Source organism: Bison bison, unplaced genomic scaffold (genome assembly GCF_000754665.1).
Source record: "Bison bison bison isolate TAMUID 2011002044 unplaced genomic scaffold, Bison_UMD1.0 scf7180017864035, whole genome shotgun sequence".
In the NCBI taxonomy this organism is placed as follows: Eukaryota; Metazoa; Chordata; class Mammalia; order Artiodactyla; family Bovidae; genus Bison; species Bison bison.
Window position 1 is genome coordinate 4,109,703 of NW_011494607.1, and position 25,328 is coordinate 4,135,030.

The following is a 25,328-nucleotide window of genomic DNA, read 5'->3' on the forward strand; positions in this document are numbered from 1 at the left end:
TACCTGTTAATCATTCACTAGGAATGGTTAGGTTCAGTTCAGTCGCTCAGTCATGTCCGACTCTTTGCGACCCCATGAACCGCAGCACACCAGGCCTCCCTGTCCATCACCAACTCCTGGAGTTTACCCAAACTCATGTCCATTGAGTCGGTGATGCCATCCAGCCATCTCATCCTCTGTCATCCCCTCCTCCTCCTGCCCTCAATGGGAAAAATCGGTCGAACAAATGATTCTAGAAGTTTGCAGTGACAAAACAATAAATAAATAAACAATCCTGCACGATCCATTCCAAGAAACTCATACCTGACAGGTTGTAAATCAAAACCACTGACCCCAAAGGAATCTATTCTGATAGGCTTCATCAGCTCCTCTACTGTGGGCAGATCTGAGAGAACAAAAGTTAAAAAACAGCAACCAAAAATGTTATGGAAATTGCTTAATTTAATGTCTAATACCATCAAAACCACATTTTCTCTGATTAACATAGTTAACAAAATGATACATATAATTATCCCAGGTTCCCACTGTAAACTTATTTGTACCAAAAAATAAGTTTGGAAACAGCAGAATTTTCAAATCTTTGGTATTTATATTTGAAATATATATCTACTTTCTTTCTTTCTCTCTAAGCATAGGTGTATGGGTATATCCACAAACATTATGTATTTAGTTGATCCCCCAAAACTGTTCTCCATTAAAAAAAAATAAAATTAGTATATGTTCACAGAAAAGTATAAAAAAATATGAAAATACTCAAGAGATTTCTTAATTTTGTCAAAGCATATTAGAGGAGGAATTAAAATTTTAACCTATTTTCGATACTAACTTTATAGTTAAAAGGGTAATTCCCAGATTTATTTGAACAATCTTTTAAATTCAGATACTGAGAAATCATTACTACAGCCAATTGTATTTAAATTATACCACACTGAAAACAGCTCAGAGAGAGGCTCAAACAAAGACACTTTTACCAGACTCTGTAGTAGAGATGTTCTTAGAGGACCCTTCATTTTCTTGAGGATGATCTTTCGTTGAGCTCTTGGTATTTTCTGCTGCATTGCTCTCAGTTCTTTGTTCATCTGCATCTCCCAAAGAATGGGCTACGTGACAATAAGCCTGATGCAGAGCTTCAATGTCACTGTTGCTTTGTCCGTAAGAAATACCTGTTGAGATAAATGTAATCTCTAGTATAACCACACAAATACATGAGAAACATAAAACACTAAGTTCATCCCTTAATCTGTTACGCATGACGAACAAGGCTTAGGACAATGCTGACATGATACAGTGAAATACAGACCTTAGTGATGGGTGGCCACAGCCTGCCAGCGTGAATCTCAGCAGGCTCAGGGACTCTTTCAGCAGGCTGAAATGTGTTCTGACAGGCTAACTGTGAAATCATCTCTGCCTACTATCCCTATACAACCTCTCTGCGCTGGAGAAAACGATTCCTAAATTTCTCAAACTGACACAAAAAGTTCTCAAGGATTCTGTCTCTCCTCTGTTCCACTCCACCCTCCCACCTCTCTCTCTGCTTTCCTAAGCCACTGAACATCTAATATTCTTCATTTCTTCAACTGAAATTCAATCCTCTAACTTTGCAGTCCAGTGTGTTCCAAAACCCTGCTAAAGCTGCTATAATAATAAAAAAAAATAATAATTTCCCAGGGGACAAACCCAGCCTTTAATTCTCTTCAGCCTGAAAACTTTTCTTTGCCCTGTGAGACATGTGGCCCTGCTCTTTTCCTGGGGACTGCTTCCTCCGTATAACACCTTCTTGTTCTTCTCAATGCTCTGATGGCTGCTTTTCCACCTTCTGTGGTAAATAGCTCATCTCAGGGCTCCATCTTCAGCTCTCTTTTTTCAAACTTCTCTTTTTTATGGGTGTGTGTGTTGGGGGGGTGGGGGTGGTGTTAATTTCATTAACACCCTTTGCTTAGTAATTGCCTATAAACATTTGACTCCCAAACCTGTGTCTTCTGTTTAATCTATCTTCTATCTCTTTTCTGAATACTGAACTTCCTAACAGACATGTAGACTGTTCTATAAGCAAATCACATCCTCAAGTGAATTAATTACATTCCCCAACAAAATCTGTTCTGCTCCCAATATCTGTGACTTTGGCTATGGCATGATCAGTCACCCAGTTATCCAAAACAGAGAACCTCATCTCACAGTTCACTTTCCTTCCCTATCAACCTCCTTCTCGTCCCACCAACTGATAAACAATGGAGAAAAGAATTCAAAGAATCTAATGACAATGATGATCTAAGATTTTTATGAGTATTTTCCTACTCATTTTGTACTTTTCATTATTAACAGAATTTTCAAAATTAGAAGAAATAAAAGCATTATAGACAAGTAGAAAAAACAAGAGAAATAGGGTGATCAGACTTCTGTTCTCTTGATAACTATGACCATTAATTAATGCCTAAAGATAAAAGAGTATATATACAGCCTCCTCTTTATATAATCTATAAGTTGCATAGTATAAAATTCTGAGGAACTAGTTTCAACTCTAAATGTAAGAGGATGCCAAGTACCATATGTGATTATGTAAGAATGCCTTACAATGGAATAGCTTTCCATCTGCTGCTTGAAGTCATCAGGTCACCATTGCTATTTGGAGCCTGTCCAATATGGAATACATTTGCTTAAATAAACTAAAAACAAAAAAGTGAAGAAGGAGACTTCCCTGGAGGTCCAGTGGTTAAGAATTTGCCTTGCAATGCAAGGGATGCAGGTCTGATTCCTGGTCGGGGAACTAAGATCCCACATGCTGCAGGGCAACCAAGTCCATGTGCCACAACCAGAGAATCTGAGTGCTCTAACTACTGGAGCCTGCATGCTCCAGAGCCTGTGCACCACAGCCAGAGAATCCGTACGCCACCACGGAAGATCCCACAGGCTGCAACTAAGACCCAGTGCAGCAGAATAAATAAAAAGATAAATACATTTAAAAAGTGGGGGATACCACCAGTTTGGAATCACTAACAGTTAAGTGCCAGGGATGTTCAGCAGGACTTGAGGAAAACAATCTTGCCTGATAAAATAAGCCTAATTTCCCCTCCAAACCATCTATCAGACTCAAAGGGAGAAGAGAATTAATTTTATGAAGAAATGAAAAAGGCAAAAGACATTTTTCCTCCTCTAGAGAAATACCTGGATGCCTAAGTATCTGCTGAGTATGCATGAAAGAAATGATCCCAATGGGAAACAGCATCACAGTACTGAATGTGCATACCTAATTTAACAGGCATGAGGTGCCAGCAAGAAGAGGTTTGGCTTAAACTAACAGCTGAGCAAACATGTGGAAAAGCAAATTACCTAAAAGTTAAAAATTAGAAATGGTAGAGAAGCATTAGATGCTGCTCAGAAAACAGAGCAAGGGAAAGGTACCTGTCTCCTAATTTGAATCATTAATCCAACTGATATTAAAAATAATTTCATAGTTGTTGACCTTTTTTTAATATATATATATTTTGTTGAAGTACAGTTGACTTACAATGTTTCAGATGCACAGCAAGGTGATTCAGTTATACAAACACACATATATTATTTTTGAAATTATTTTCCATCATAGATTATTACAAGATATTCACCATAGTTCCCTGTGTTATACAGTAAACTTCTGTTGCTTATTGCATTATCTATTTTTTAGACTCTTTGTGACCCCATGGACTGTAGACCACCAGTCTCTGTCTTTACGACCCCACGGACTGTTGCCTGCCAGGCTCCTCTGTCCTGGGAGATTCTCCAGGCAAGAATACTGGGGATCTTCCCAACCCAGGGATTGAACCCAGGTCCTCCACACTGCAGGCAGATTCTTTACTGTCTGAGCCACCAGGGAAGCCCTTTAATTAGAAATCTAACATTCTATTCATACTAAGTCAAACAAGTGGAATCAAAATGTCATAAACTTTTTAGTTAGGCAAAAATTCATAAGTTTCCTAAAATACATATATGTATTTATATATATGTATACAAAAGCTTTTCTACTATACTTGATAAAGGCTTGAGAAAGAACATCAAAAAAAGAAAATAAGAGATGGAGAAATTGGAGAACATAAACTAAATGAAAAGGGAGCACTGAATATGAAATAGACAAAGTGAAACACACTAGATAAAAGTAAAAGATCATCATGTTGGTTTTAAACATGACTGCTCATCAGAAACATATCTGGAACTCTGGAGAAAAAGAGTAATACTTGAGCATTTGTATTTTTCAAAAAATTTCAAGATCATTCTGATATGCATCTGGATTTTAAAAAGTGATTACAGGTTTTTCTATTAGATCCTATTTTTGGTGAAAAAGAGTTCTATTATTTTTCTGTTGACCAATCATGATACAATGATATTAAGTAATAGTTACATAATCATAAGAGTAAAAGATATTTATCAGTTTTCACAGTCAATAGCCAAACAAAATATAAAAGATAATTATAATTGCAACCATAATAGGAACATGATCAACTTAATAAAATAATTACATACAATAGGGGTGTGTCAAGCAGAGTGATGTGGTAAGTGGAAGTGCATACATGCACACGTTTTCATCCACCCAGTCAGTCTATGTTTTTTAGTTGGTGCATTTAATCTATTGACATTTAAGGTAGCTATTGAGATGTATGATCCTATTACCGTTTTCTTAATTGTTTTGGATTTACTTTCCATAGGTCTCTTCCTTCTCTTGTGTTTCCTGCCTAAAGAAGTTCCTTTAGCATTTGTTGTAAAGCTGGTTTGGTGGTGCTGAATTCTCTCAACTTGTGCTTATCTGGAAAGCTTTTGATTTCTCCATCAAACCCGAAGGAGTCTTGCTGGGTATTCTTGGTTGTAGGTTCTTCCCTTTCATCACTTTAAATATATCATGCCATTCCCTTCTGGCTTGTAGAGTTTCTGTTGAGGAATTGGTTGATAGCCTAATGGGAGTTCCCTGGTATGTTATTTGTCATTTTTCCCTTGTTGCTTTTAATAATTTACCTGTCTTTAATTTATATCAGTTTGATTACTATGTGTCTTGGTATGTTTCTCCTTGGGTTTATCTTGCCTGGGACTCCTCTGTGCTTCCTGAACTTGGCTGACTATTTCCTTTCCCATGTTTGGGACGTTTTCAGCTATTATCTCTTCAAATATTTTCTCAGGTCCTTTCTATGTTAAAATCTTTTTATGCATTTTATAGAGAGAAAAGGGCTGACTTCTTGCATGTATTTTATATATTACCACAAGTCAAAAACCCACTATATTTTCCAATTTAAGAGGCAGAGAAGTGTCAGAACCTATTGGGCAGAGGCAGGGGTCTGGTTGTGAAACAACACTGTCCTCCTGTGACTGCTCCAGGCATGCAACCGTGGCACAAAATGGTCCCTGCCCTTGAGACAAATGAAAACAAGCAAAAGGCTAGACCTGACCATCATTTTATAGTTACCAACCTTTTTAAGACAGTAAAGCACAAGTTTCATGAACAGTATTATCAAAAAAAAAAAGAGATAAAAATCTTTGACACTGTATCACCTAAACTGAGCCTGCTTATGGCTGAAGACACATGGTAAAACAAAGGAAGCCGCTGATACTTTCAGTTCTTAATCCAAGCTCAGACTCTGATTTGAAATTTTCCAGTGTACTTTTGTAAATACCAGGTAAATTTTATACTTCATAGCCAAAAGGTATTTATGCCTTCAGGTTCTTTATTATAATTTGACTATTAACAGTATTGAAATAAAAAGTGATAAGAACCACAGAGCTGCTACTTCTCATTGAACTGTAACAGTATGCTAGGCACTACACAAAATCTCAATTGATCATCAAATGATGTCATTTTAAAGAAGAGGAAACAGGCTTTGAGGTACTAATTGTCCATTGTCACCCAGCTGGTAACTGGCAAGGCTGGAAATATGAATCCAAGACCAAAGACAGTAGTGTCATACTCTTTACTCTTCTAGTAACTGATTCACCAAATTATTTCAGAATCAAGAATATCTAAGAAATAAGACCCAAAAATTTCAATTTTATATAATTTCTGAGATCATATTAGAGTTTCTATTTCCAGCGATATGTTTTTTATTTCTGAGTTTTATTATAATGTACAGGAGAAGTTTTCAAACTGCTCTGATTTTCATTCAGAGAAAACCATAGGTTCCACAGATGTTTGAATTTTCATTTTAAAATATGAAGAGCAGAGTGATAACTCTTTCCTCTGGCTTTGTTTTCATGCATATCTTAGAAAAAAGTTTCTCTGGCCATCCTGTATATAAATGAACCACCTATAATGTATCACTGATTAGAAAAGCTGTAGCTCTACACTTGTCTTTTAAAAGTATTCATATTTACTTACTGAAAACAGTGCAAGCAGACTATCAGAGCACGTATGACAAGTATTTAAATAAAAACAGTTTTAAGACTGAGGAACATGTGCCCAGCACATGCTTCCATCAGGGCAGAATATTCAGTCAGCTAATAACAAGTAAACCAGTAATGTTTTGATGGAAAACTTCTGTTGCAATTTTTTGTGGTTGTTTTAACTTTGTAACTGTTATAATCACACTTAACTGTTATATTCACATTTTAAAATGGAAGTAAATGAAACAAGACAGTGGTGATTCTTAGAACGGCAATGACTAGAAATAAGAGATGCGAGTGGACTTTGAGGTTTTGATCATGCTTTGTTTTTTGATCTGGTGACCGGTTACATGAATGTGTTCAGTACTTGAAAATTCATCAAACTGCACTATGATGATACATGAATTCTACTACAAGTATATTATACTGCCATAAAAAAGTATATTATATTGCCATAAAGAAATAAAAAGTAAAATTAAAATGCAAGCAGATGGTCAGAGTTGGCTAGTGATTTACCATTTCTATTGCTCTTTTTTGACTAGTGTCTGGGTTGACTTAGTTGACCATATTGGTCACCTAAGACTTGCAAAAGCAAGCTGAAAATATCCCATTTGCACTTGTTTATGTGGTAAACCAAAAATATTTTTATATTATACAATAAAAATATACAAACATACTGGAAATTTGATGATATAAGAATGTAACAAGTATCTGCAATATTTAATTTTTAAAATTTCAAAAGACCATTACTGTTCTCACTACCTTTTTAAGTAAATGTCACAAATGTAAACATTTATATTTATACTGATAAAATACATTTTGTATCTATATAGAGAGTACTACCTAAGATTCCATTTGGGAGGCAGGTAACAGTTCCACTGTTTTAAGAAAGTTTGAAAAGGTACTATCTTAAAGGTCTCTACAACTTTTAGTCAAGTCTAGATGGTCCTACACATTTCAGAATTTCAGGATGTGATCTAGCTTTTTCCTACCCAGAAGGAACTATGGAAAAGCACAAAAACAAAGTCTCACTTCTCCTACATATAGCAAATTTAACAGAATTGGGGGGGGCACAGAAAATTATTTAATATTCATCTCAGTACCATACTTTGTATCAACAGCACTTATTAACAAGAATTTCTTTTAAAACACACTTTACTCAGGTTATTGGCATAAAGGGTCACCACTAGCAAGTTCAGACTATTTAACTTGTTAAAAAAAGGTAGAAAATGTGAGATTGAAAATTTTATTGTTGATACAGCCTACCAAAACTGAATCAAGAATAAACAGATAATGTGAACAGACCAAATACTAGAAGTGAAATAGAATCTGTAATGAAAAAAAAACACACTCCCTACAAACAAAAGTCCAGATTGGATGCCTTCACTAGGGAATTCTAACAAAGATATAAGAAAGAATTTATACTGATTCTTCTCAAGATCTTCTAAAAGACTGAAGATGAGGGAAATCTCCCACAGTCATTCTGTGAAGCCACCATTACCTTGATTCAAAACCAGACAAAGACATTACCAAAAAATAAAATTACAGGCCAATATCTCTGATGAATACAGATGCAAAAATCCTCAACAAAGTATTAGCAAACAGAATCCAACAGTACATAAAAAGGATCAAACACCGTGATCAAGTTGGATCCTCCCAAGGTCACAAGGATGGTTCAACATATACAAATCAATCAATGTGATACATACACCACACCAACTGAAGAAAAGACAAACCACATGACAATCTCAACAGATGCAGAAAAAGCATCTGATGAAATTGAAGATTAACTAATGATCAAAACTCTCACCATAGTGAGTATAGAGACAACATAAATCAACACAGTAAAAGCTATTTATGACAAACCCACAGCCAACATAGTACTCGAGAGTGAAAAGCTGGAAGCCTTCCCACTGAAATATGGAACAAGACCAGGATGCTCTCTCACCTCTTCTATTTGACATATTTTGGAAGTCTGAGTCACAGCAATGAAACAAGAAAAAGAAACAGAGGGATCCAAACTGGAAGGGAAGAGGTAAAACTGTCATTATATGCAGATGACATGATACTCTATATAGAAAACCCTAAAGACTCCACACAAAAACTATTAGAAATAATAAATGAATTCAGCAAGGTAGCAGGATACAAGGTTGCAGAACTCTGTTGCATTTCTTTATACTAACATGAAGTATCAGAAAAGGAAAAAAAAAATCCCTTTCAATAATGCATGTAATAAATACCTAGGAATAAACCTAACCAAGGAGCTAAAAGATTTACATGCTGAGAACTATAAAATATTGATGAAGGAAATTAAAAATGATTTAAAGAAATGGAAAGCTACTCCATACTCTTGGATTGGAAGAAACAATATTGTTAAAATAGCCATACTACTCAAAGCAACTTACAGATTTAATGTGATCCCTATCAAATTACCCATGACATTTTTCACAGAACTAGAACAAATAATCCTAAAATTTATATGGAACCACAACAGACCCAGAATTGCTAAAACAAATCTGTGAGGGAAAAAAAAAAAGTAGAAGGCACACCTTTCAGACTTCAGACAATACTATTAATCTATGGTAATCAAAACAGCATGGTACTGGCATAAAAACAGACCCATGGATAAGTGGAACAGAATAGAGAGCCCAGAAATAACCCCCCACACCTGTGGTCAATTAATTTTCAACAAAGGAAAGACTATATAATAGAGAAAAAAAATAGTCTCTTCAACAAGTGGTGTTAGGAAAGCTGGTTGGTCTCATGCAAATCAATGAGATTAGAACACACCCTCACACCACACACAAAAATAAACTCAAAATGGCTTGACTTAAAATATAAGATATGACACCATAAAACTCATGGAAAAGAATGTAGGCAAAACATTCTCTAATATAAATTGCATCAATGTTTTCTTATAAGGCAAAAGAAATAAAAGCAAAAATAAGCAAGTGGAACCAAATCAAACTTATAAGGTTTTTACGCAAAATAAACAAATGTAAACATTTTGTTTACATATAACAAAACGAAACCATAAACCTACAGAAAGGGAGAAAATATTTGCAAAGGATGCAACTGACAAGGGCTTAATTTCCAAAATGTACAAACAGATCAATAGAAAAAAAAAGAAAAAACCACAATCAAAAACGAACAGAAGATGTAAACAGCCATTTCTCCAAAGAAGTCATACAGATAGCCAAAAGGCACATGAAGAGATGCTCAATATTGCTATTAGAGAAATGCCCAAGTCAAAACTATAATGTAATATCACCACACCATCATGAAAAAGAATGACCATCATGAAAAAGTTTACAAATAATAAATGATGGAGAGAGTGTACAGAAAAGGGAACCCTCCTACATAGTTGGTGGGAACGTAAGCTGCTGCAGCCACTATGGAGATCAGCACAGAGGTTGCCTACGCTTACTCCTTGGAAGGAAAGTTATGACCAACCTAGATAGCATATTGAAAAGCAGAGACATTACTTTGCCAACAAAGGTCCGTCTAGTCAAGGCTATGGTTTTTCCAGTGGTCATGTATGGATGTGAGAGTTGGACTGTGAAGAAAGCTGAGTGCTGAAGAATTGATGCTTTTGAACCATGGTGTTGGAGAAGACTCTTGAGAGTCCCTTGGACTGCAAGGAGATCCAACCAGTCCATTCTACAGGAGATCAGCCCTGGGTGTTCTTTGGAAGGAATGATGCTAAAGCTGAAACTCCAGTACTTTGGCTACCTCATACGAAGAGTTGACTCATTGGAAAAGACTCTGATGCTGGGAGGGATTGGGGGCAGGAGGAAAAGGGGATGACAGAGGATGAGATGGCAGGATGGCATCACCAACTCAATGGACATGAGTTTGAGTGAACTCCAGGAGTTGGCGATGGACAAGGAGGCCTAGCATACTGCGATTCATGGGGTTGCAAAGAGTCGGACACGACTTAGCCACTGAACTGAACTGAACTGAAAAAACTAAAAATAGAGTTACCATATGATCCAGCAATCCCAACTCCTGGGCGTATATCCAGAAAAGATGAACACTCTAACTCAAAAAGATACATGCACTCCAATATTCATAGCAGCACTATTTACAAGACTCAAAACATGAAAGCAACCTAGGTGTCTATCAATAGAGGACTGGATAAAGAAGATGTGATGTATACACACACACGTACGTGCATGTGCACGAAAATACTACTCAGCCATGAAAAATAATGAAATAATGTCATTTGAAGCAGCATAAATGAATTTAGAGATTATCATACTAAGTGAAGTAAGTCAGAAAGAGATAAACACTGTATGATAGCACTTATATGCAGAATCTAAAAAAATGAGACAAATGAACTTATTTATAAAACAGAAACAGACCCACAGACACAGAAAACAAACTTCTGGTGACTAAGGGAGGAATAAACTAGGAGTTTGGGATTAACAAATACACACTACTACATACAAAACAGATAAACAGTAAGGACCTACTGTATAGCACAGGAAAACTATATTCAACATCTTGTAATAACGTATAACGGAAAAGAATCTAAAAAATATACACACGTGAGTATATATGCCTACATACACACAGATATATAACTGAATCACTCCTGAAACCAACACTTTATAAATCTAACATACTTCAATAAAAATGTAAAATTTTATTGATAGTTATTACATATATTATTATATATCATATATATTTTCCCCAGAAATGAAGTCAATTAGTCACAAAATATTACATGTTTAGAGACTAGCTATAGTTTCTCATTCTTACCTGTTCCTATCATTTCATTATCAGTCATATCTGACACAGCCTTTGGCTTAGTTTTTGTTCTATCCTGTTCATCAAGGTTGACTTCTGCAACAGAGTCTAATGAATCAAGCAGCACTACTGGAATAACAAAAAAGAAAAATATTAGGAATATAAATAAGCTTATATGGTTCTATTAACAAGATACTTAAATCATATGAAATCTGTATAAAAACAAAGATAAATGTTTACATATAAAGAATATATAACTATGTACCTAGAACAAGAATGATTTTCTTCTTATATACAACAGAGTAGGCTTACATCAAAACTCATCTATGCTTAAATACAGGTCTAATGTATCTTTATATGTAAAAGGCAAAGGGCTGAGGAAAAGAGGAAAATAACAAACAAAAAAACCCTTTTTCTCTTAATTTTATTGACACATAGTGCTGATTAAAAATTGTATATATTTGAGATCTATGACTTGATTTGATAAACATATACACTATAAAATCCAACCAGTCCATCCTAAAGGAGATCAGTCCTGGGTGTTCACTGGAAGGACTGATGTTGACGCTGAAACTCCAATACTTTGGCCATCTGATGTGAAGAGCTGACTCATTCGAAAAGACCCTGACGCTGGGAAAGATTGAAGGCGGGAGGAGAAGGGGACGACAGAAGATGAGATGGTTGGATGGCATCACTGACTCACTGGACATGAGTTTGGGTAAACTCCAGGAGTTGGTGATGGACAGGGAGGCCTGGCGTGCTGGGGTTCATGGGGTTGCAGAGAGTCAGACACAACTGAGCAACTGAACTGAACAGAAACTATAAAATAATCAACAAAATCAAGCTGATTAACATATCCATGTACCCATTTTTGTGTATGTGATCTCCCTGCTGAGCGCGTTTCAAGTATACATTAATCTCAGTCACGCTGTTGCACATCACATATCCATAACTTACTTGTACCCCTTAACCAACCTCCATATGCCCCAAACCGAGCCCCTGGTAACCATCATTCTACTCTGTTTCTAGGATATTGACATTTTTAGATTCCACATATAAGTGAGGATAAACAGTATGCATCTTTCTTCATCTGCTTATTTCCCTTACTGCGATATCTCCACATATATCCATTTTGTTGCAAATGGCAGGATTTCCTTTTTTTTTTTTTAAGCTATATATGCTACATTTTCTTTGCCTGTTCATCTTTTGATGGACATTTAAGTTCTATCCATACCTCATCTATTGTGAATAATCCCGCAATAAACATGACAATGGGGCTTCCTAGGTGGCTCAGGGTAAAGAATCTGCCTGCCAATCCAGTAGACCCAGTAGGTTCGATCCTTGGGTCAGGAAGATCCCTTGGAGAAGAAAGGGCAACCCACCCTAGTATTCTTACTTGGAAAAATCCCATCGACAGAGGTTCATGGTGGGCTACAATTCATGGGGTCACAAAGAGTTGTACACGACTTGGCAACTGAGCACACACACAAATATGGGCGTACAGATATCTCTTCCAGTTATATATCCAGAAGTGGGATTCTGAATTATTATAAGGTAGTTCCACTTTTAATTTTTTTTCAGGAACCTCTATCCTGCTTTCCATAACGGCTGCACCAATTTATATCCCTACCAATAGTGTACTGAAGTTCTCTTTTCTCTATATCCTTGCCAAAACTTATTTTGCCTCTTTTTGCCTCATTATGGTTTTGATCTGCATTTCCCTGATAATTAGTAAAGTTTAGTAATTTTTCATACACTTGTTTGTCCAGCTGCATATCTTGAGAAATGTCTATTTGGGTCCTCTGCTCACTTTTAATTTTTGTTGTTATTGTTACCGAGTTATGTGAGTTTTCTGTATGTTGTGGGTATTAATCCTTTACCAAACATATAGTTCATAAATATTTTGCCCTACTTTATAAGCTGCCTTTTCACTCTGCTGTTTTCCTTTGCTATGTATGTAGAAGCTTTTTTAGTTTAATTCAATCCCATTTAGCTATTTTACTTTTCTTGCTTGTGATTTGGGGGTCATATCCAAAAGATTATTGCCCAGTATAACATCAAGCAGCTATATTCCTATGTTTTTCTTTTCATTTAAGCAGTTTCTGATCTTATACTTAAATCTTTGATCCATTTTGAGTCGACTTTCATATGTGATATGAGATAAGGATCCAATTTCATTCTTCTGCATGTGGACATCTAGTTTTCTAAACATGAAGTATTGAAGAGACCATCTGTCCTCATTTGATATTCTTGGCACCCTTGTTGAAGACCAGGTGACTACAGGTGCATGGATTTTTGTTTCATTGGTATTATGTCTGTTTTTATACCAGTACCATGCTGTCTTGGTTACTATAGTTTTGTAATACATTTTGAAGTCAGGGAGTGTGACGCCTCCATGCTTTGCTCCTTCTCAAGCTTGCTTTGGTTATGTGAAGTCCTTTGTGGTTTCATAAAAACTTTAGAATTTTTTTTTTTCTGTGAAAAATGTCACTGGAATTTGATAGGAATTTCACTGAATCTGTAGATCACTTTGGATAGTATGGACATTTTAACAGTAGTAATTCTTTTAATCTATGAGCACAGAATATTTTTCTATTTATTTTAGTGTTCAATTTCTTTCCGATGTTTTATAGTTCTAGGCATAATTTACCTCCTTAATAAAATTTATCCCTAAGTTTGTATTCTTTTTGATGTCACTGCAAATATAATTGCTTATCTGTAGTCTTCTTGAGGAATATTTGTCTAGCTTTCGTATCAAGGTGATGCTGGGTTTTACTTAATGAGTTTGAAAAAATTCCCTCTTTTTCTGTTTTTTTTTTTTTTAGGAAGAGTTTAAGGAAGATTAACATTAATAATCTTTGAATGTTTGGTAAAATTTATCCATAAAGGCATTTGGACCAAGGTTTTTAAAAAACATATATCCTTAAATACAACAGGAAGAATTTAAGATAAGCATAAAAAACATATTGAGAAAATCTGTAAATTTTAATTCATCAGAAATTATTTAAAAACAGACAGTAATTTATTCAGAATTAGATATAGATCTGAACAGACCAACTGTCTACAAAAATTTATGAATACAGATAATATTTACCATTAGCCAGCATGCCAGTTTCTTCTTCTTCCTAAATTAAAAAAAACGAACATTATATGATTTGAAATTGAACTTATATGAAATGACTATACTGCAAAGAGTAAGAGAACTTGAAAGCCAGCACTTTACCCCATTATGAAAAGCTCAAGAAATACACTTTCTGGATTTCTTTCATCATGCTCATTCACTGACAATTCTATAAGACTAGACAAATGTAGCAGTGAGAGAACTTCTACAAGTCTCTTCAGAACCTTGGTGATTACCAGCAATTAATTTAGGCCTTTATGAGCCTGTTTAAAGTACCTGATGTCATCTGTTCATCTACCTTGCTGAGAAATTACCCTCTTTATCAAAATCCAAGATAACATCACTAGTTTATAACAGCAACTGTCTACTCTTAGGTAGCTTCAAGGATAAGTTCTATCTGGCATGTCTTGGTAAAAACTGAGAAACGAGAGAATTAGAGTACAATATCCCTGAATGTGAACTGAATAATTTAATTGACAATTAACAATATTAATTTAATTTACAATCTTAGCCCAATAAGTTTCAGACAGTAACATCACTATTGGCATAAATACTAGGGACGGAATGTCTCATAAGGACAAGACCAACCAAAGAAAAGTACAGTTTAATACACCTGTTTAAAAATTAAGATTTGAGATTTTAATGAAATTTTCAATTTTCAAAGTTTAAAGAAATTTCCCAAAATAAATCTTTCAGAAAACCATCTACTGCCATGTATTTCATTAAGATTAAAATTGACATCCTGAGTTCAGAAAGTGTCTGAGTATTAAGAGACTTATAACTTTACAACAGTGAGCAAGACTATAAAGAACTTTATTTTGAGCTCTTTTTAGAACAACAGTCAGTAGTCAGCTAAGGTAATGAAAGAAGTTTCCAAATTGTCAAATATATAACTGATACATACCTGTTTGGGTACATTTGTTTTTTCTGATTGGGAATCTTCTTTGGACTTAGTCTCTCCCTTAAGAGTCAAAGGTGCATCAATATCCTCCTCATCTTCAAAATCATCACTATAATTTTCTGAAGAAAATAGTTTTTTAAAAAACACAAGAATCATAGTCAAAAAAGTCAAATTCCCAGGAAAAGACTGTTGATTTCCAAAAGAAGTCTGCATAAGAGTAATTTACTTAAATGTTAACATGAGGATATCTTTAAGAGCACACTATTTTGGGGAAAAGATTGATGAGAATTCAATTCTTAAGACTTGGGTGGGCTTTTTTTTTGTACTTTCAAGTAGTTATTAGTTTTATTTTATATTATTTTCAAACTAAAATTTTCTAGAGGTGTTCAAAATATTATATACTTCTAATACAAACTGCAGTTACTTAATTTTTAAAGATAAAAATCTCAAATTGCTTACTTCTAAAAGGCAGCATTTTGAAAAATCTAGACTTGCTTACCAAAGGTTGGATTTTACTTGTTGATTTTTTTAGTCTTTACAGTTATTTCTACTGTTATCCTTAAGCAGTACTTATGAAAGCTTTATCTCTGACACCTCCCTTAGGAAAACACTAGCCTTAATGACCTTCACTGTTTCCCAATCCTAGGCATCTCTCAGCTCAAGTCCCAAATTATTATCTCAATGACTCTGCAGCAGAAGGCAAATGTCTATCCAGTTAACATGATGCTATCAGGCTTCTTATGATGAAGATGGGCAGAAACTGTCTGGCCAGGATCTCATCATCAATTTTTAATTGGTTGTCTATTGCCCTCCAATTGAAGGACTGAGTGAGATTTGTGGGCTGCAGAACAAGAATGACCTTTTCAGAATAGAACTGACCATTCATAATTTTATTTGTATTTCAAAAATTAGATCACGTTCAGAGATAGGATGGCCTGATGGGCGGAGACTGCATGAGGTTTGAGAGTCTGCTTCTGGAATGACCATCTTTCAGTCTTCTCCTTGAATGCAGATTAACAATGGAAGTCTGAAAATGAGTAAGTTAAACAGAGATGTTCCCAGTGAGATCTACCTACAGAAATATCTCCATTTCAGTTCACAGGTATACAAGGGTGGAAGAACATGGGTATTGTGACTTAGGTAGATAAACTAGGCTGGTTGGTTAGTTACAACAGTATCTATATTCTGAGGCTGAGAAGCTCACCTCTATTTCTCTTCTATCGGAAAAAGAACTCTGCCTGGAATTTTATAGTATCAGTAGACATAATTTAATTCACATAACAGTTACAGAGAAATTACCTTGTATTAAATTCTAGATGCTAGGACCAATATCAGATGATTAACATTCTCATATTCTAGTGGGAATCACTGAATTTTAAGTACCTCAGGAATTAGTCTTACTTAAGTAAGATGATGAACAAGGAGGGAAGACATATAGGAGTGTATAGTAAGTAAGTGTTAGTTGCTCAGTCATGTCCAACTCTTTGCCACCCCATAAACTGTAGCCCTGCAGGCTTCTCTGTCTATGGGATTCTCCAAGCAAGAATACTGGAGTGAATTGCCATCCCCTTCTCCAGAGGATCTTCCTGACCCAGGGATTGAACCCAGGTTTCCTGCATTGCAGGCAGCTTCTTTACCATTTGAACTACAGGGAAGTCCTTCAGAAGAGTATGACATGAACTTAAACAACTACTTGGGATTCAGGAACTTTCTAAAATCAATGGAAGAGGATGTAGTGTTTGTGTCACCTCAAAGAAGCAGAACAAAAAACAGTTCAGATACTGTGGCATAGTGCTTGTAGCGTGACCAGAACTGGAAGACTTGTATTCAACTTCTGATTCTACTATTTTTCAGTTGTAGAACCAAAAGCAAGTCACAAACTCTTTGCCTCATGTTTCCCAGCTATAAAGTAGGAACAATATTTATTTCAGAGATTGCTGAGAAGATTAAGAGTTAGTGTTATATAATATGCACTGTATGTTAGTCTTAGCCATTATGTTGAGCAGTAATAATTTATCTTTGTTAGTATTATAGCTTGTGTTATACTTAATCTGAATTAAAAGTTAATAAAGCCAAATATTATTTAAGAAATGTACTAATCTAATGTGCATTTTTCAGAACTACATTTTGTTGGCACTTAGTAACGGAATAGTCTGTATGCTAATATTACTAACATATACAAGACCAATCTCAGGAATTTTGTTACAAATAAACTAGGTTTGAAGCAAGAAGGAAATGCCATTGGTAGACACAGAGATAAGTAAGAAAGACAAGAAATAAAAGGAAGGAAAACAACGAATCAGCAATTTCTAAAAGAAACACCAAGGGAAATTAAGTTCATATAAAAATGGAAGAATAAAACCCAGTTGAGAAGGTGGTTCTCATATGAGAAATATCAGAGATAATAATATCCACCAGCTCTTTCACACTGTTTGGAAAACAATGAGAATATTAATTTTTATTTTATTTTCTTGGGCTGCAAAATTACTGCAGGTGGTGACTGCAGCCATAAAATTAAAAGACGCTTGCTCCTTGGAAGAAAAGCTATGACAAACCTAGACAGCATATTAAAAGTACAGACATTACTTTGCCAACAAAGGTCCCTAGTCAAAGCTGTGGTTTTCCCAGCAGTCATGTATGGATGTGAGAGTTGGACCATAAACAAGGCTTAGCGTCAAAGAACTGATGCTTTTGAACTGTGGTGTTGGAGAAGATTCTTGACAGTCCCTTGGACTGCATGGAGATCAAACCAGTCCATCCTAAAGGAAATCAGTCCTGAATATTCATTGGAAGGACTGATGTTGAAGCTGAAACTCCAATACTTTGGCCACCTGATGTGAAAAGCTGACTCATTAGAAAAGACCCTAAAGCTGGGAAAGACTGAAGGCAGGAGAAGGGGATGACAGAGGACGAGATGACTGCATGGTATCACCAACACAATGGACATGAGTTTGAGCAAGTTCTGGGAGATGCTGAAGTATAGGGAAGCCTGGCATACTAAGTCCATGGGGTCTTAAAGAGCAGGACATGACTGAGTGACTGAACAATAACAACAGTTTTTACACTTCTAATCTGTTTGACTAGAAGACATTACACATTCAACATGAAGGATTTCTACTAATATACTCCATATCTGTAACTTTGAAAATATAATTTGCATAAACAGAAAATAAGCAAACAACTCTTGATCTAAAAGATACATTTTGGAGATATATTTTCCTTCTCTGTTAGAATATTTGGCTGATAAATTTCAAGTATGATAGAATCTAGAGGATTTTCACCTGTACCATTTTAGATTTCAAGGACTTTGTAAATAATGAGTACATGCATACTCTTTGTGATACCACGGACTGTAACCCACCAGGCTCTTCTATCTAAGTAATTTTCAGGAATACTTGAGAGGGTTGTTATTTCCTACTCCAAAATAATGCATAAAATGCATAAAGTATATGAAACTAATATTTTCAGATATTCGACAATCAGCAGTGCAAAAATATGATTCTTAAGAAGGATAAATAAGTGAGCTGAGTCTACATTTACTAAAGGGTACATACGTCCTGGAGTGCCAAGCAGGATCAGGGAGATCAGGACAGTCTTACTGTGTTAAGAAAACAGAGATAAGAGTACTGAAAAGACAAGGTAAGCTGCAGGCAAGTGATAAAGGAAGGAAGCTGCGCTGGTAAAGAGTCTGCCAGCAATGCAGGGGACCTGGATTTGATCCCTGGGTTGCAAAGATTCCCTGGAGAAGGGAATGGCTACCTACTCCACTATTCTGGCCTGGAGAATTCCATGGACTCTATAGTCCATGGGGTTGCCAAGAGTTGGATTCCACTGAGCAACTTTCAGAAACAAAGCCCTAGAAATCTACAGGGGGCCCCCTTGAGTCTCTCCTGCAGACTGAATCATTTAAGTGTAGTTTGACCAAAGAACAAGTGGGATGTTGGAAGTTGGACAATTTCCATATTTTGCACAGGGAAAAGTGATTTTGAAGCTCTAACCAGCTCGAGTGGAAAAAATCTTTGTTGTTCAGTAGGGGCATCCAGTGAAAATATCAAGAGGGCTATGTCTCAGCAGCAGTGTCAAACTCTGCTGATGTAAGGCTACTCTGGACTTCCCCTAACAAAGCAGAAGAAAAGCCTTGAAAAGATCAACCTTTCAGCCAGAACAAACCTCAACACTGTTGAAAAGAAGAAAATGAAATTCAAAATTCATTTCAACAATGTAAAAATCTACAACATATTCAACACTCGATTAAAAATTTACTAGAATTACAAGGAGGAGAAAGTCACCACACCTAGAAGAGACCCAGAAATAAACAAATACCGGGATCGCCGAATACACTCAGTGTTGAGGACTTGAAAACAAAGAACATGAAGAAATATACTAAAAGAAATGAAAAAAGAAAGATCCAAAAGAAACTTCTAGAGTTAAAAAACAATGAATAACAAGAGACTAAAGAAGAAAAAAGATTAATGAACTTGAAAACCTAGCAATAAAACTAAAGCTGAGAGGAAAAAAGCTTTAAAAAATGACAGTCTTTTGACCTATGGGACAAAATTTAACTTTCTAACATATTTGCAATTAGGATCAGAAAGCAAGGGAAGCCAGACACGATTTTGAAAAATTAATGGCACAAACATTTATTTTGATGGAAACCATAAATTAACAGATCAATTAATGCTCAACCAGCTCCAAACAGGATAAACCTAAGAAAAGCACACCAAGATCATCCTAACCAAACTGCCACAAAACTGGACTAAAGAGAAAAATTTTCAAACCGAGGGAAAAGACACTATATACACAAAGTCACATAATCACTCATGAGATGACTTCTCATGAGAAATTTCAGAGGACAACAGAAGGAAATCATTAAAGTGCTCAAAGAAAATAAATTACCTACAATTTTGTATCAAGCAAAACTGTTCTTCAAAAACAAAGGCAAAATATACTTTCAGAAACAACACTTGAGAGAATTTATTCCTAGTAGACCTGCACTATAAGAAAAGCTAGGGAGGTTTTACATGCTGAAGAAAAATACCACTAGATAGAAACTCAGAATAATAGTTGATCACAACTATTTGAAAGCTGCTAAGAGAACAGATCTTAAAACTTCTCATCACAAGAAAAAATAATTTTTTGCAATTATGTAAGGTGACAGAAGGTGACAAAGGCTAATAGAGTTTTGCCAAGAGAACGCATTGGTCATAGCAAACACCCTCTTCCAACAACACAAGAGAAGACTATATGGACATCATCAGATGGTCAATAATGAAATCAGATTGATTACATTCTTTGCAGCCAAAGATGAAGAAGCTCCACACAGTCAGCAAAAACAAGACCAGGAGCTGACTGTGGCTCAGATCATGAACTCCTTAATGCCAAATTCAGACTTAAATTGAAGAACGTAAGGAAAACCACTAGACCATTCAGGTATGATCTAAATCAAATCCTTTACGATTATACAGCAGAAGTGATAAAAGATTCAAGGGATTAGATCTGATAGACAGAATGCCTGAAGAACTATGGACGGAGGTTCATGATATTGTACAGGAGGCAGTGATCAAGACCATCCCCAAGAAAAAGAAATGCAAAATGGTTGCCTGATGCGGTTTTACAGATAGCTGTGAAAAGAAGAGAAGCGAAAGGAAAAGGAGAAAAGGAAAATATGCCCATTTTAATGCAGAGTTCCAAAGAATAGCATGGAGAGATAAGATCACTTCCTCAGTGATCAATGCAAAGAAATGGAGGAAAACAATAGAATGGGAAAGACTAGCAATCTTTTCAAGAAAATTAGAAATACCACAGAACATTTCATGCAAAGATGGGCTCAATAAAGGACAGAAATAGTATGGGCCTAACAGAAGCAGAAGATATTAAGAAGAAGTGGCAAGAATACACAAAAGAACTACACAAAAAAGATCTTCATGACCCAGATAACCACGATGGTGTGATCACTCACCTAGAGTCAGACACCCTGGAATGCGAAGTCAAGTAGGCCTAGGAAGCCTCACCATGAACAACGCTAGTAGAGAGGATGGAATTCCAGTTGAGCTATTTCAAATCCTAAAAGATGATGCTGTGAAAGTGCTGCATTCAATATGCCAGCAAATTTGGAAAACTCAGCAGTGGCCATAGGACTGGAAAAAAATCTGTTTTCATTCCAATCCCCAAAAAACGCAATGCCAAAGAATGGTCAAACTACCGCACAATTGCACTCATCTCACACACTAGCAAAGTAATGCTCAAAATTCTGCAAGCCAGACTTCAGCAATACATGAACCATGAACTTCCAGATGTTCAAGCTGGATTTAGAAAAGGCAGAGGAATCAGAGATCAAATTGCCAACATCCACTGGATCATCAAAAAAGCATGAGTTCCAGAAAAACATCTACTTCTGTTTTATTCACTATGCCAAAGCCTTTGACTGTGTAGATCACAATAAACTGTGGAAAATTCTCAAAGAGATAGGAATACCAGACCACCTGACCTGCCTCTTGAGAAATCTGTATGCAGGTCAAGAAGCAACAGCTAGAACTGGATACGGAACAACAGACTGGTTCCAAATTGGGAAAGGAGTACATCAAGGCTGTATATTGTCACCCTGCTTATTTAACATCTATGCAGAGTACATCATGAGAAATGCTGGGCTGGATGAAGCACAAGCTGGAATCAAGATTGCCAGGAGAAGTATCAATAACCTCAGATATGTAGATGACACCACCCTTATGGCAGAAGGTGAAGAACTAAAGAGCCCCTTGATGAAAGTGAAAGAAGAGAGTGAAAAAGTTGGCTTAAAACCCAACATTCAGAAAACTAAGATCATGGTATCTGGTCCCATCACTTCATGGCAAACAGATGGGGAAACAATTGGAAACAGTGACAGACTTTATTTTTTGGAGTTCCAAAATCACTGCAGATGGTGACTGCAGCCATGAAATTAAAAGACGCTTATTCCTTGGAAGGAAAGTTGTGACCAACCTAGACAGCATATTAAAAAGCAAAGACATTACTTTGCCAACAAAGGACTGTCTAGTCAAAGCTTTGGTTTTTCCAATAGTCATGTAAGGATGTGAGATCTGGACTATAAAGAAAGCTGAGCACCAAAGAATTGATGCTTTTGAACTGTGGTGTTTGAGAAGACTTTGAGAGTCCCTTGGGCTGCAAGGAGATCCAAGCAGTCCATCCTAAAGGAAATCAGTCCTGAACATTCACTGGAAGGACTGATGTTGAAGCTGAAACTCCAATACTTTGGCCACCTGATGTGAAGAACTGACTCACTGGAAAAGATCCTGATACTGGGAAAGGTTGAAGGTGGGAGAAGGGGACAACAGAGGATGAGATGGTTGGATGGCATCACTGACTAAATGGACATGAGTTTGAGTAAGCTCCAGGAGTTGGTGATGGACAGGGAAGCCTGACGTACTGTAGTCCATGGGCTTGCAAAGAGTCAGTCACGACTGCGACTGAACTGAATTGAAGGTGACAGATGCTAACTAGGCTTATTATGGTGAACATTTCACAATGTATACAGATATTGAATCATGATGTACACCTGATCTAATAAGTTATATATGTTAATTGTAACTTAATTTAAAAATAAATTTTAAAGATTCATTTCAAAATAAAAAGGAAAAAAATTCACTGGGAATGGTAACTATGTGAATAAGTATAAATATAGACTTTTATATTATGTATAAGATTTATAATAGTCTGTTAAAAGCAATAATAATGTTGAGTCCTTCCTGCAGGCCACAGGTGCAAAACCTTGCACCACAGAAGGACACCTTCAAAGCTGACTGAACCCCTTTGTAACCTTGCCAAAAGCACTCTGATAATCACTATCAAGCTTCCTGACTCCCAATTACACAAAGATGCCCATTCCAGTAAGCAGCCTACAGCGCCCCAATCCATCACCTAATGCCAACTATCCAGCAAGAATTCTGCCTTAAGGCTTTAAAAATTGGCTATTAACCCACAAAAACTGTTGACTCCTCCATCTGTTGGCCCACTGTGCTTGCTGTACCCACTTTATTTCTGCTCTTTTTTCTTAATAAATTCACTCCCTTCTGAAATGCTCTATGTCTGGAAATTCTTTTCCAACCTGCGCTCAGACTGCCTCAACAACTAATACTGCTCTACTGTGGGGTTTTTAAGAGATGTAGAAGAAAAATATATGCCAAAAATGGCAAAAAGGCTGGGGGAAGTTTACTACTGTTAAAATTCATATAAAGTGGCATAATGTTATGTTAAAGTAAGCTCTAGTGAAGTAAAGATGCACAGGCACAGTGTGAATCATAAGGTAACTATTAAAAAAATACAGCTAAGAAGTACAACTAACAAGCCATAAGAAGGGTTAAGATGGAATGCTATAAATACTCAACCCAATAAAATGTACCACAAAAGCAGTAACAACAAAAAGATGGAAAGAAACAAATGGCAAAACAGTAAATAACCATACCAATGAATATCTTTCTGCAAAGGGTAGAAACATTTCAACTAAAAGTCTGAGATTGTCTGACTGGATATAAAACCAAAACTCAGCTATACACTACCAAAAGAAAACCATTTAAAATATTAAAACACAGACACATTTAAAGTCAAAAGACAGAAAAAATGTATCTCCCTAACGGTGCTTTGGAGGTATTCGTCCTGGCTGTACACATTTCCCGGGTCCTAGGACAAAAATTCCTTTTTCTGTCTTCCCAATAGGTCCACTACCCACTCCCAACAAACAGAACAGTCCTTCTCTTATAACCATTTCTTAGTAGCTCTGTTTGTGACACAGGAAACTCACTCTACCTGTTCAAGCTCTTTCCAAGTTAAGAGAAAAATAATTAAAAATAAAATTGTATTATCAAGTGAAAATGAAAGTCGCTCAGTTGTATCTGACTCTGCAACCCCATGGATTGTAGCCCACAAGGCTCCTCTTCCATGGAATTCTCCAGGCAAGAATACCGGAGTAGGTTGCCATTTCCCTCTCAGGGGATCTTCCCAAGCCAGGGATCGAACCCAGGCGTCCTGCATTGCAGGCGGATTTCTTACCAGCTGAGCCACAAGGGAAGCCCTCTCTTATCAATGTCTTTATTAAAAGCTATATTATCTTTTCAAATAGTGTAAATTTTAAAACCAATGAAATTACCTGTCAGTTCTTCATGTTTTGATTCATGCTCATGTTTATCTTCAGTTAGATCCATATTAGCTTGATTACTAGAAAATATTTAATATCACACATTAATAATATATTTCCACGCAATCTTTTGTGAATATTTTTTTTTAAATCTCTTAACATTATGTATTTCTTCTTAAGTACTCTTGTTCTAGCAAAAGCTAAAAATCTGGAAACTATGAAGGCAATGTTTTAAAAATGAAGGCTCTTACAAGCCTGAAACTAACTGTAGCCACTGAAGAAATATAAGGGGGGAAGGGGCAGAAAATGCCAAATTTCTTCACTTTATACACAAATATATACAATTTTATACATAAATGTGTGCCTTGTATTTCTCAGGGCCCAGACAGACTTTCTACACTACAGATTAGGAATAGCCCACAAGCTGCAAGAACCAGTCAAGTGTATGTGGAAGCCAGAAAAAAAACTCCCAGAGTCAGCATTTCCATGCTAATAAGCAATTTCATCCTAAAATGGAAGCTGAGTAACAGCCTTAAACCAATAAACACTCAGCAAGGTGTTTTAACTATACTGGATGTATTAGTTCACATACTGTGTTTTTTTCAAACCAAAGAATCAGTTCTACCTTTTTCAGTCCACTAACCAAATCTTTAGTGAGATCATTAGGAGGCACAAGAAACTGTAGACTCTAATAACATTAGCAGCAAATCCCATATATACAATACTTCACTGTATTCTGACTAGGCTGTTCTCGAGTAGAAGTATCATAATTACAAACATTATTCAGTTCAGTTCAGTCGCTCAGTCGTGTCCGACTCTATGTGACCCCATGGACTGCAGCATGCCAGGCCTCCCTATCCATCACCAACTCCTAGAGCTTACTCAAACTCATGTCCATTGAGTTGGTGATGCCATCTCATCCTCTGTCGTCCCCTTCTCCTCCTGCCTTCAGTCTTTCCTAGCATCAGGGTCTTTTCAAATGAGTCAGCTCTTCGCATCATGTGGCCAAAGTACTGGAGTTTCAGCTTCAATATCAGTCCTTCCAGTGAATGTTCAGGACTGATTTCCTTTAGGATGGACTGGTTGCTGTC

General features: G+C 36.2%; 1 protein-coding gene across 1 annotated transcript in view; it reads right to left on the bottom strand.

Moving 5' to 3' along the window:
- CEP162 (centrosomal protein 162kDa) overlaps positions 1-25,328 on the bottom strand; it is a 92,870-nt gene that overhangs the window by 48,465 nt on the left and 19,077 nt on the right. Inside the window, exons 6-11 of the mRNA XM_010834664.1 lie at positions 24,250-24,317; positions 15,114-15,229; positions 14,183-14,213; positions 11,101-11,217; positions 972-1,163; positions 304-385 (exon numbers count right to left, since the gene is read on the bottom strand). Coding sequence (XP_010832966.1) covers positions 304-385; positions 972-1,163; positions 11,101-11,217; positions 14,183-14,213; positions 15,114-15,229; positions 24,250-24,317 — 606 coding nt within the window. The remainder of the gene's footprint in view (positions 1-303; positions 386-971; positions 1,164-11,100; positions 11,218-14,182; positions 14,214-15,113; positions 15,230-24,249; positions 24,318-25,328) is intronic.